The 11,523-nt window shown below is 33.1% G+C and overlaps 1 protein-coding gene across 1 annotated transcript; it reads right to left on the bottom strand.

The window, feature by feature from the left end:
* Nucleotides 1–127: 127 nt before the first annotated feature.
* LOC136802204 (dnaJ homolog subfamily C member 8-like) lies at nucleotides 128–10,210 on the bottom strand. Its single transcript, XM_067058917.1, has 9 exons — nucleotides 10,082–10,210; nucleotides 3,769–3,870; nucleotides 3,289–3,345; nucleotides 3,019–3,085; nucleotides 2,548–2,642; nucleotides 1,873–1,947; nucleotides 1,656–1,747; nucleotides 939–1,014; nucleotides 128–545 (listed from the first exon to the last, which is right to left on the bottom strand). Exons 1-9 carry the CDS (start codon nucleotides 10,127–10,129, stop codon nucleotides 408–410), a joined length of 750 nt encoding a protein of 249 aa, XP_066915018.1. The 5' UTR covers nucleotides 10,130–10,210; the 3' UTR covers nucleotides 128–407.
* Nucleotides 10,211–11,523: the final 1,313 nt, after the last annotated feature.

Genomic DNA, 11,523 nt, shown 5'->3' with positions numbered 1-11,523 from the left:
ATAATAACCAAAAAAAGGAATTTAAAATTTATACTCCATAGCTTTATACAACAGGCATGAAAAGGCAAAAAAATACAAAAAGCAAAATAAATATTTCTATCCTGGGAAAGAAGGTACAAAAAATACATGAGATTTTTATTGTTTTTTTGTTTGAACTTTATCAAAAAGTCTACCTATTTACATTAAATTCAACTGTCAATAAAATCCTCTTCCACCTCGTGACTTGTGGTATTATAAAATTGATGTATAGGAGGATCACTTGCAAAAGAACCACGGATTGGTTTTACTGGGTGACTGAAGAAACCTCCCTTATTTACACCATGTCCAGCTCCCACCTTAAGCTATAAGTACTAAAGTGTCATCCACCATACAGCGTGTTTACATGATCTGTAACTTTAGATAACACCTCATCTTTGTTCAGGTTTTAGAGAAGGTGGTTTGAACGGTTTGAATGTGGAAGCAGCTTTAGCCTTTTTCTTTTCTTTCTTCTTCTTATTGTTTGCTTGAAAGCTACGCCAATCACTTACTCTGTTATTTCTAGATTCCTAAACGAAAAAAAAAACACGAACAATTGAGAAACATCAGACTTATCTTGAAAGTGACAATAATTATAACTGTCTGATTTGTTAAGTAGTTTTTTTCTTACATAAAAAAACAGTATTTGTGATTAGGCAGACGAACATAAAATCATCTTGTCCAATAACAAGTCATGACTAGTGTTGGTTGATCAGGGGGAGGAGGGCAAGGTAAACGACCTACCGTACGTGCTGCCCTTTCTGCATTGTAAGGGTCCGATTTCAAAGGCCTAATTTTAAGCCGCACATACGTTCGCGTTTGAATCGAGTGCCCCCCCCCCCGGATGGTTGAAAATACCCTAAAAAGACATCAATTCAATACAAAGAAATGTGTTAACGTTTTATACACATAACTATACTTACATCCCAATTTTTTTCGAATTCTTTTTGTCGTTTTGCGCTCTCTTCCTGTTCCAGTTCGTTTTCACGTTCTCGTTTTCTGAAAATATGTGCGAATAAGATTTAGACTCAAAAACAACATTTATAAGTAAATGGTTGCTGTTGATATAGATATTAGTCTGGAGACCATACTCTGCACAAAAATATTTCTATCCTGTTAAAATCCCAACAACTTCACTGAAATACAGAGTATGGAATTATTGACTCGATTCAAATCACTTCAAATCACAAAAGAAAAAACCGTTATTTTTTCAAAACAATTCAAAAGCTCGCGCCACTTCTTGAAACAATAGAGCTGTTTGAAGTCATACTTTTGTTTATCAAATCATAACAATAAGATATTAGCCAATCAAATTCTGCGATTAATTCTTGCATCTTGTATAATTCCCGGCTACTACTGTCTATACTTTGATATTTTTTTGAAACCACATAGACAGAGAAGTCGGGTCTCCTAGCTATATAGATATGGGCAGCCAAGCTAGGTGGGGATGGGGACTTTTTACTTAATGAGGTGATAAATGTATGGGTCAGCTAGATGAGGTTAGACTGCAAGCAAATGGCAGTATTGATTGGCTCTTTATTTCTATTACAAACAAAACTAATGTAAAGCAAAAAAAAACTCCAATCCCACTTTTCAATGAAGAGCCCCAAAGAAATCTATACTCAAACAAAAATGCATACTTTTCTTGTTGTTGTCTGTCTTGTAACTCTTGCTTTTTGATTTCTCTGTCAGCAAACAATTTTGCTGTGATTGCTCTTTTCAATCGATTATACTGCAAAAAGAAAGAAAGAAAAAATTACACATAATTGGATTGAAATAATTATAAGATGTTCAAAGTTTTCAAAATTCCAGAGATATTGACAATTATCATAAATAAATACAATAAAAATATCATACTGCTTCTGGACTGTCATCTTCTTGTATCGTCGCAAGAGGGCTCAACTTTTTCGCTTCTTTTCTTTTATCCTTCAGCTAAAAAAAGTTCAGGCTCATTGCATAGTAGTTACCTAGTACAAGACACCATTATATTTTAGTGTCCCTAGCATCTAACAAACATATTTAACTTATTTATAGCTCTCTAAGAACAAAAAAGTAAATTGATTGGAAAAAACAACTTCAAAAAAAAAATTTATTCAAAAAACGCAAGACTGAACTTTACCAAAACCTAAGAAAATCAAAATCAACAAATTGGCTGAAAAGAATGATTTCATTTCATAATTTCAAGCTTTCAAGTTAAACAGTGAAAAATGTAAGCATTACAATTAAGATTATTTTTTTTTAACATTCTAATCCTGAAAATCAGGACATAATAAGAATAAACAAGCCCTAAAAGATTTCCATAAAAATGTTTAACCTAAGAATCGTTTATCAGCTGGTGAGTAAAGTCTTTGTTATCGCGAAATCTTTAGTCTACACAAGAGATAGCTCCAGGCTTTTAGGCCTTACTCTTGGTCTATAGGCACTGCTATAGGCGGCCATTAGTAACCCCCAAAGAGTTAGGAGTTTTACGATCGAAACGGAGGAAGATATGACGTAGAAAAGAAATCTTCAGCAACATCCAATAACACTTACATTCATTTCTAAGAGAGCAGCTGCTTCCTCAAGTAATAATTTGATCTTTTTGACTTGATCAGGGTCACTTAGTGTTTCCTTTGCAGTCTTTAAAGCTGAAAATAACATTAGAAAACATCAACAGTCTTAAAGAAAAAACAGCCAGTCAATGGCAGGTAAGTAAGGGCCCCATCGGCTAAAGATTCGGAACCGTTTCGAGTTTTTAAAAGACAGAAAAAATGCTCTAATTAAGGTAGCAGTGTAATATAAGACAATTCGTTCTAAGGTTTTGGGAACAATGAATATACATAAAATAATAGTTAGAATATAGTATATTATAGGGACATTCTTTCTTCGAATAAATTTATCAACCATTGGTCTGATCAAAATTCACCTTTACGAGATAAGGATCTAAACAGTAAAGGTTATTTAATCATTTGGATTAGATTTATTTTATGATAGTATTGTAAGAAATATATTCTATCACCATACCATCAAAGGCTTTTTGAGCACGTTCTTTTTCATCAGGATTTTTGTCTGGATGAACTAAAATCGAAAGCTAGAAATAAGCAAACAACAAGAAATGACCGTTAAAATGTTTTGGAATAAATATACGTGACATTTTGCTCTTTAAAAATTTCTATGATCTTAAAAGCAGTAAGTGAAACATCTTACCATGACTTTTGATGAGTTGATTTAGTTCTCAAGTATTCAAACCCAAAAATCTATAAAACTAGAACATTCACAATACAGATTTTGTACCTTTTTATATTTCTTTCTCATATCCTCTTCTGTTGTATCTTGTGAAATTTGAAGAACCTATGACAGAGAGTATAAATTATAATTGTCAACAACCAAATTTATATAAATTTATATACAGGTCTTTGCGTTTCTTTGTGAAATTGCCCCAAAAGTTGTTTATTACAGCTGTTGTTGATTTCATGATTTGATAAATCTTACTTACAATGCAGGCTTTGAGCTGTAGCATTACTTTTCAAACAATAAAATTGTTAATTTTCTTCCAAAAGTACTCAAAATCCATAAATAGAATGCCAAAATAATATGTATAATATTGTGAAAAACAAGGTAAAAGTCTAGGATTACCTACAACGATGAAGATATATATATTTCTAATTAGGGAGGTCAACAAATCAAAATAGTAAACAATGACAGCTATAAAGTGCTAGCCAAGATAAATCTTCGAAAGAACAGCCCCTGCTTTGGATCTAAAATACTACTCACCTCGTAAGGATTCAAGTTAAGATATTTTGATCCTGCTTTTGTCAACCTGTCAATTTGTTTGTCACTTGTCAATACTTGATCTCTCTTCTCGATTTCTTTCACCTGTAATCATATAATGTATATTCCTTGATTTCCTAAGAATTTTTATTGATCCTATGGGTGCCCTCAACTTGTCTTAAGACACACACAGAAAAAGATGTTTTAGTGTTACTAAGGTAACTGACAATAACTGGTGTTTCTAGATCAAAAAACGGCACGTGGGAAAAGTGCTCAGAATTTAGCCTGAAATCGAATGCCTTTAGAATGAGTATAAAAATACCTTTTCAATGGTACCAAGATCAATAATGTCTAACTCTCAAGGTACAAAGGCTTTTAATTGGAATTCTTCACATTTTTCAAAATATGTTGTGCATTGGAAAGGTTAAACCATATATATTCCTGGAAATACACATTATAAGGTACTCAGAAATGCCAAAGTTAGCTGTGATCTATTTCAAAGTTATTGCAAGGTTTCAAAATCAAAGACCTAAAATTCACTAAGCCGCACTCTTGAAATCGCCCTGACACAATTGTTTTTGTTTTTTTAGTCAACAAGCTAGCAGTGATATCTAGTGAAATTTGGGACTGGACTAAATCCATATACCTGAACCTATGTATTTTTAATTTCTAAGGATTTTGGGCTGAAAACGTACTTTTAGGCATTTTTAAAGTGATTTTTTTTTCATTTGCACAAATTTTAGTCATTTTGCCTTAGCAACCATCAGCTTTTCAATCATTAGGTTCAATTTTTTTTCATTCGATTTCCATGGCATTTTACCTTCAGGAAACTAAATCTTCCAAAATTTCACTTTTTAGGGGGAAACCCAGGGGGGGGGGTCGGTACTAAGTTGTGGGGACCAGTGCCGGGTGGTGGTCTGATAAGGTAAGTAAAAAACAATTTAGTACATGATACTAAGTGGTGGTCATAATTGAGAAAAAACATTTTTGTAAATTTGTATCAAGGGACTAAGTGGTGTCAATACCAAATATGAGGCATCAAGTTAGTATCTGGTACTTAAAATCCTACAAAATCACAAAAGATGTACCCTTTTATTTTTTCACCTATTTATTTGGCATTTTAAAATCAGTTTCATATTATTTTAGGGTCCTTAATAAGCTTCAAATTAAAAAAATACAGTGAACATTCCACAATGAATTGATTACTTTTGAAACAATATGATCACTGTTTAAGAGTCCCTATTATTCTTTTATGAAAATATTGATACTATTTGGATCAAAACCTATAAAGTCTCTGGACCTTTTTTCACTGCTGAGTACTGCAGAGGTGCAATGGACCATTTCTTATTATAGGCAGTCTATATTTTAATTCAATAGTATACTTTATAAGTTCTTAGGATTTTCTTGGGATGGTTGTTACATTTTTACCTTTGAATGAGCAGTTTTAAAACTATCTTTAACTTTTTTCCTAGTTATTCTTATTTCTCTTTTTTTCGAGACTAGTTTATTGTAGTTCTTTTGATTTCTTTGACAAGCTTGTTATAATTTTTTTTTTATTTGAAACTTTATTTCTTTTGAATAAAAAAAATTGGTTTCAAAATGATATTTGACTTGACCTAACTTGACAGGAATTCTTTCCGCGATATTAAGGGCGGTACAGAGTGCTGTGGTATGTCTTTTAATACAGTGTTTTTTAGAAAATTTAGGAGGGGGAGGTGTACCAGAAAGTACCATCACTAAGAACTAAAGGGTGGTATACCTGTTTTGAGGGGGAAATCGACTTTAGTACAGGGTACTTAACGATGGTGTGTCATTTCTCAATGGTGATATCAAGATTGTACCGGGTAATAAGGGGTTGTATACCTGGAAAACCCAAAAATTAAAAAAAAAATTCAAATAAATCACTCAAAACATCAGTCAGTAAAAAGTTTGATTAGTTTGATGGTAGAAAGTGAATTCCCATCTTCCTATTAATCCCAGCTCTAAAGATGGGTCTCACTGTCAGAATTAGAAATGTCGACATTAGACCAACTTTTGGTTTGATGGTTAATAAACAGAAGAAACTTTTAAAAGGACAAAAATCCAAGAGTTGTTTAGGAGTTCACAATAGACTATTGAATACCGTGAAGTTGGGTAACTTGCATCCTTGGAAGGAAACTTGCATAGCCCTCAAATGAATGACCTGGCTGGTCATAACATACAAAGTTGAATCAAAATAAATTTACAAGAAAATTTGCGGATAGTGAAATGTATAAATATCTCCTAATCATGAAAAGATGTCATGCATAATTATGTTTAATATCATTATTAAATTTGAGGTTCCAGCAGCCATCAAGAAACATCTGAATTCCCGCCATCTTGAAATTTATGATCTTGCATGATTTTTTATTATCAAACCACACTGTTTCATTTACCCGCGATTGTGTCGGCGAGTAACTTACCTTCATGGTAACTTTGATTCAAAAAACATTTTGACAATTATTTTTCGGCTTAAGCTTTTCGTTTTATTAAAAAACATCAGTGCAAGTGTATACACGGTAACTAATTACTACGCACAGCATAAATTTTAACTTAAATTATAACTTCATCTATAATTGATTTTTTCTTTTACAGCACTACTGTTCATTTCAAAGAAAATTATTGATCCTGCTTGTGCTGTTTGAAGGCAAGAATTTATGTAATTATGCTGGTAGTAATTTGTTATTCTACAGACAATCCACCACATAAATAAAGGTCTATTGAAATGTCATAAAAGTTTCAGTGACATTTTTGGAACTAAAAGAAGTTCATCGTTTTCAAAACTTCAACAAAATTATTGGCATTGTGATTTTTACACTTTTAGACCTTGAGATGATTATTTTGCATGAGATAAAAATTGGGAAACAAAATTCGAAATTTTAGCCTGATTTCTTTGATTTTTTGAAATCATTAATCAGGAAATTTTTTACAAAAAACGGAAGATCGGGGAAACTTTTTTCTGAAAATCGAAAATTTTTTCTCATAATCCAAAATATAAGTGAGAAATCAAAATTGTGTGAGGCAATGTAGAAATGTGGAAATGCGTGAATGGGTGAGAGTTGTCACTTTTACCACTTTTTCAGAGTGTTTGAGATCTGCTGATATAAATATGTTTTTTATAGCTTTATCCTAGACGTAATTAATCGAACCAATTGAACTGTATTTTTAATTGAACTTTGTCAAACCTAATCGAACTTTGTTGTCCAATAATTAATGTTCAACTAAGTTTGGTTGTCAAAGCTTAATCAATTCTCGACTAATTTTGGTTGTCGACTTTTAATCGAATACTCACTAATTTTTCAAAAATACAAAGTTCGAATAAAATTTTGAATAAAGAAATTGAGCAACCCTTTTTCAGCCTCTGTCAGCGGAAGCAAAAAAATTAGGCGATCTGAGGTTTGATTGATCCTTGAAAAAAGATAAGAGTCTCATGGCCTTTAATCTTTAGTCAAAATTAATTGAACACTCACAATTTAAAGCAAATTCTAAAAAGTTTAATTCAAGAATTTACTTTTGTTGTTTGAGTAAGTTTGACAAAGCTCAATTAGTTCGGCAATTGAACTGTTCGATTAATTACATCTGGTTTATCAGTCAGGGAAATCCCTTAATTGCGGTAGTAATTTTTTACTGCAATTGCCACGTATAAACATCACTTTTATATTTTTTATATACCGCAATTGCAGTATATTCATAAAACAGAATTCAAGATTCAAGGAGAAGACAGGCAATTTTTGTACATAGTTGATCATATCTTTTTAACGCACAAAATATTTTTTACAAGCTTTCTTCTCACTCATACAATTTTTTACAGTCAATGTTTGTTTATCTTTGTCGACCAGCACTATATGTAGTCGTTATAAGCCTTTGTAGGCTAACCACGAATGAAAACTACTGCAATTGCAGTATACCACAATTGAGGAATTTCCCTGACTGTTTATCTTTAGAATAAAGTGCAGCCCTCCGCTCCAGCCAGCTCCAGCTAGAGCTCCACCTGCCTACCAGGGGGGGGGCACGCAGTTACTACAAGACAGTATGACACTTACTACCGTGGTGGTACTGTATTCAGAAGTTATGAAAACAGTCACTACACGCACTTTTGGTGTAGTAAGTGCTTATATTTTAATTCTTTTTAAAGAACTTTCAAAATTTTTCACAAAAAATGAATTTTTTTGTGAAAAAATTCTTTGTTAAAAAAATATTTTTGTTATAAATGGACGAAAAAAAATTTGAAATTTTTCTCAGACCCAACTTTGAAATTATGCTTTCCCTAATTATCATTAAAATGTTCTCAACAGCTGTTAATCAAGTATATTAAAAGAAAATTTAGCACAAAAATGGCTTTAGGTTGAAAAATAATCGCAATTTAGGGTAACTTCGAGCATTTTTTTGATGATATCACTCAAAAACAGGGGTGGTACCTGGAAATCTTTTCTGAAAACAGTTACTACCAAGATGTAGTAACTGCAAAGGGTGGTGGTCCTGAAAAAAAATGTTGAAAAAGCACTTACTACACATCATGTCTTGTAGTAACTGCGTGCCCCCCCTGCCTACCTACCTAACATCTTCTGTCTGTCTGTGTCAGCCATAGCACACCCTGTCAACCCTACCTTTCCTGAATTAGCCAGTAAAAAAGGCATCCCAAAAAAGATGAAGCTCTAGGTATGTAACCAAACCAGCGGGTCCAAAACATAATATGCATAATGCATAATATCTGAAAAATGTCAATTTTAGAGGCTATAATAAGGAGAATTTGAAAGATAATACTTTCAACAAAACAAATATACCACTTTCTGCCAGAAAATAAAGGGTAGAAAGCTGTAAATTAGAATTTTGGATGATGAAGAAAATCCTTGATCCACTGAAAATGCTTGTCGCCGTTTTGATTTTCATAGTTGTATTTTAGAAAACGTAGTATAGTGTAGAAAAAACACGAAAATATCTCCTCCGTATATTACTTTTCTAACTTGAAAACGTAAATTTTATAGCAATATCTTTATTCTGATTCTGGATTCTCCAGAGATCTTTTCGAACAATTGCTAATAAATTTCAACGGGTTTTCCCTCTTAAACCATGTGAATGCTTTTTGTTAGATAAGCCAATATCCAGCCAATATAAATTAAAGAGCTTCATGCGAAAGCTAGATTTAAAAAAATAGAATTCAAATTTTTTTACATTCGAATGTTTATGTGTTTACCTTTTTTTTGAGAAAGAAGAAGGGAAAAACCTTTCTGATCTGTTGCATCTTTTTATTATTTATATATGCTGACAGAGAATGCTTTGTTGTTATGATTAGAATGTTTTCTCTTTCGTTCAGATTTGAAAAGTAAAAATCATGTCTGCTCTTTTAAAGAGGTTTTCGCGGTTTTAGCCTCTACAAAGGAGAGTTTTAGAAAATATAAAATCGTACTGTAAATTAAACAATACTATTATGCATTATGCAATATGCATTATGTTTTATGCATTTTGTACCTGCCGGTAACCAAACCATTCAGCTTAGCGCACAAAGCTTCAACTTTCCAGACTGAGATTTCTGAGTTTTTCTGGGAATTTTTATTTTTTTACAGGGATAACTGACTGAATCTTTAAGGTTTTTTTCAAGAAATAAAAAAATAGCTAGTGTTGACTGTCAGAGACTTTATAAAGCTCATTTTTTAACTTCCCTGAAAATGCCTGAAGCAAGATGGTAGCTAACGACCCCACGGCATGGCCCGAACATGTTCGGGCCTGTTCGGACCATGCTCGGGCCACAAAAAAGTATTATTGTATCGGCCCGAACATTTTGTTCGGACCATGTTCGGGCCATTTTATTTACCTTTCCTGGTTTATCATCATCCATTGTTAAATATTTTCATTAGGCGACAATCACAAATACACGTGTTTTTTTTTATAAGGAACACGTTTATAAGGAACTCGAGGCTGAAAATTGTCCAAAAAATAAGGAATTGTTAAGGAACTGCTAAGGCTGAGAATAAGAAAACAAGTTTTAAAGAACAGTAAGAGATGGTTATCCAAACTTAGAAGCTATGTAAATAAGGAACTCGATAAGGAACTCTGAGGCTGAAATTCTCTGTAAAAAATGTTATATATAGTACTAAGACTTTCATATTAGTAACCTCAAATAACGAAATTTCGGCAGCCAGTTTGGCCGAGTGGATAGGGCATTGGTTTCGGAACCTATAGGTTCCCGGTTCGAGACCCCCTTTGGTCACTATTCAACTTGAAAAAAATTCTAAGTCCAGCCGGATGCATCTGAAGCTTTAGCCAAATGTGAAGTTTAAAAGAGGAAAAAACAACTCACATCTTTCATGAAACTTTCAAATTTATCTTCTTTGCTGCTGCCAGCCATATTTTGATTTTCAAACAGATAAAAACACTAGGTTAAAATTGTTTAAAGAGCAGGAGACGATTTCCTGAGATCCCCTGGCTGACTGAAAGTGAAAGTGACTTTCATACTGTAAAAGTCGGACCCGGACCCGGACCTTGGACCCTGACCCCGGACCCTATTTCGGACCCTAGATCGGACTCTAATTCGGACCCCAAATCGGACCCCCATCTAAAAAAGTCGGACACTATGCACTATAATTATGATTTATTCCTGGCTAGATGAGGAGGACTGGAGAGTGATAAAGCCAAGGGCAACAGAGAGAATGTAATGCAACCTTGGTATTGTTGAATATGTTTCCATAAAAATTATAAAATTAGAAAAACCAAAAAATTTATTTCACAGTTTTCATTGAGTCTCACTTGTTTTCCTTTGTTCTTTTTCATTCAGTCCCTTGTGACACATCAGTTTCTCAATTCTCATGTGGAGTGTCTTTTGTTTTAAAGTTCATTTTTGTCAACAATGTGTCACTCTAGGATAATTACTTTTAATTATTTATTCATTTAATTGCTTTTTTCACTTAGTTAATTTAATGACATAATATGGATAGGGACTTATTTTTTATATAAATACAGGCACACATTTCAGTTCACTTCAGATCTGACTTGACAGTCATAGAGTCAAGATGTCAAGGAAATCAGATTTTCACAAATTTTAATAATAATTCATTTTGATTTTCACTTGTGCACTGGGTACTCACAGTATTTATTCACTGGCTACCTGGTAGGTTTTTGTTTTTGCATTTTTGTTTCTTTGCTTTTTTCAGTGTGGCCATTTTGTTTTTCTTTCATGTGTCAGCCATTTTGTTTTTCTGTGCCTTAGGTTTAAGACTTTGTATATTTTCAGTACATTGAAACTTATTCACTCATATAGACTTATACTTTTTCAAATCATATTTACACACTATACTTTCAAACATCTAGACTTATACTTTTATAGACATTTTGGATTTAGAAAATCTTTCAAATATTTGGACTTTTTTATTTTGAAACTTATTTGACCAATTGTAATTTACCTTTTTAGTTTGAACAATATCAACGTTCCGAACACTGTCAGTCTCAAATCCCTTTGCACTACATTCAAACAGTGGTGACACTTCAACTCAATTCAATTGTCAATGTCAAGACGAGGCATCACAAGGATCGACTACAGCCAACTCAATTCAACTGGCCGAATCATTCCCCTCAGAAGCATTGACGAAGAACTCACCTCTCATTTTCATAATTTATCTATTCGCGAATCAATTCACCCTGATTCCGACGCAACTCATACTGACTCTGACGCAACTCACACCGACTTCGTCGCAACTCACACTGACTCCGTCGCAACTCACACCGACTCCGTCGCAACTCACACCG

This window comes from Clytia hemisphaerica, unplaced genomic scaffold (genome assembly GCF_902728285.1).
Source record: "Clytia hemisphaerica strain Z4C2 unplaced genomic scaffold, Clytia hemisphaerica genome assembly, whole genome shotgun sequence".
Taxonomy (NCBI): domain Eukaryota; kingdom Metazoa; phylum Cnidaria; class Hydrozoa; order Leptothecata; family Clytiidae; genus Clytia; species Clytia hemisphaerica.
Note: the sequence above shows the minus strand (reverse complement) of the source record. Positions and strands in the feature narration are given on the sequence as shown.

What these genes read in the sequence shown, in the direction of transcription:
- LOC136802204 (XM_067058917.1), bottom strand. Translation starts at nt 10,129, where the DNA reads ATGGCTGGCAGCAGCAAAGAAGATAAATTTGAAAGTTTCATGAAAGAT. An exon ending in TTGAAAGTTTCATGAAAGAT is followed by an intron (nt 3,871 to 10,081) that starts GTGAGTTGTTTT and finishes ATATGATTACAG; the next exon opens with GTGAAAGAAATCGAGAAGAG. An exon ending in AATTCGAAAAAAATTGGGAT is followed by an intron (nt 546 to 938) that starts GTAAGTATAGTT and finishes TTTTTCGTTTAG; the next exon opens with GAATCTAGAAATAACAGAGT.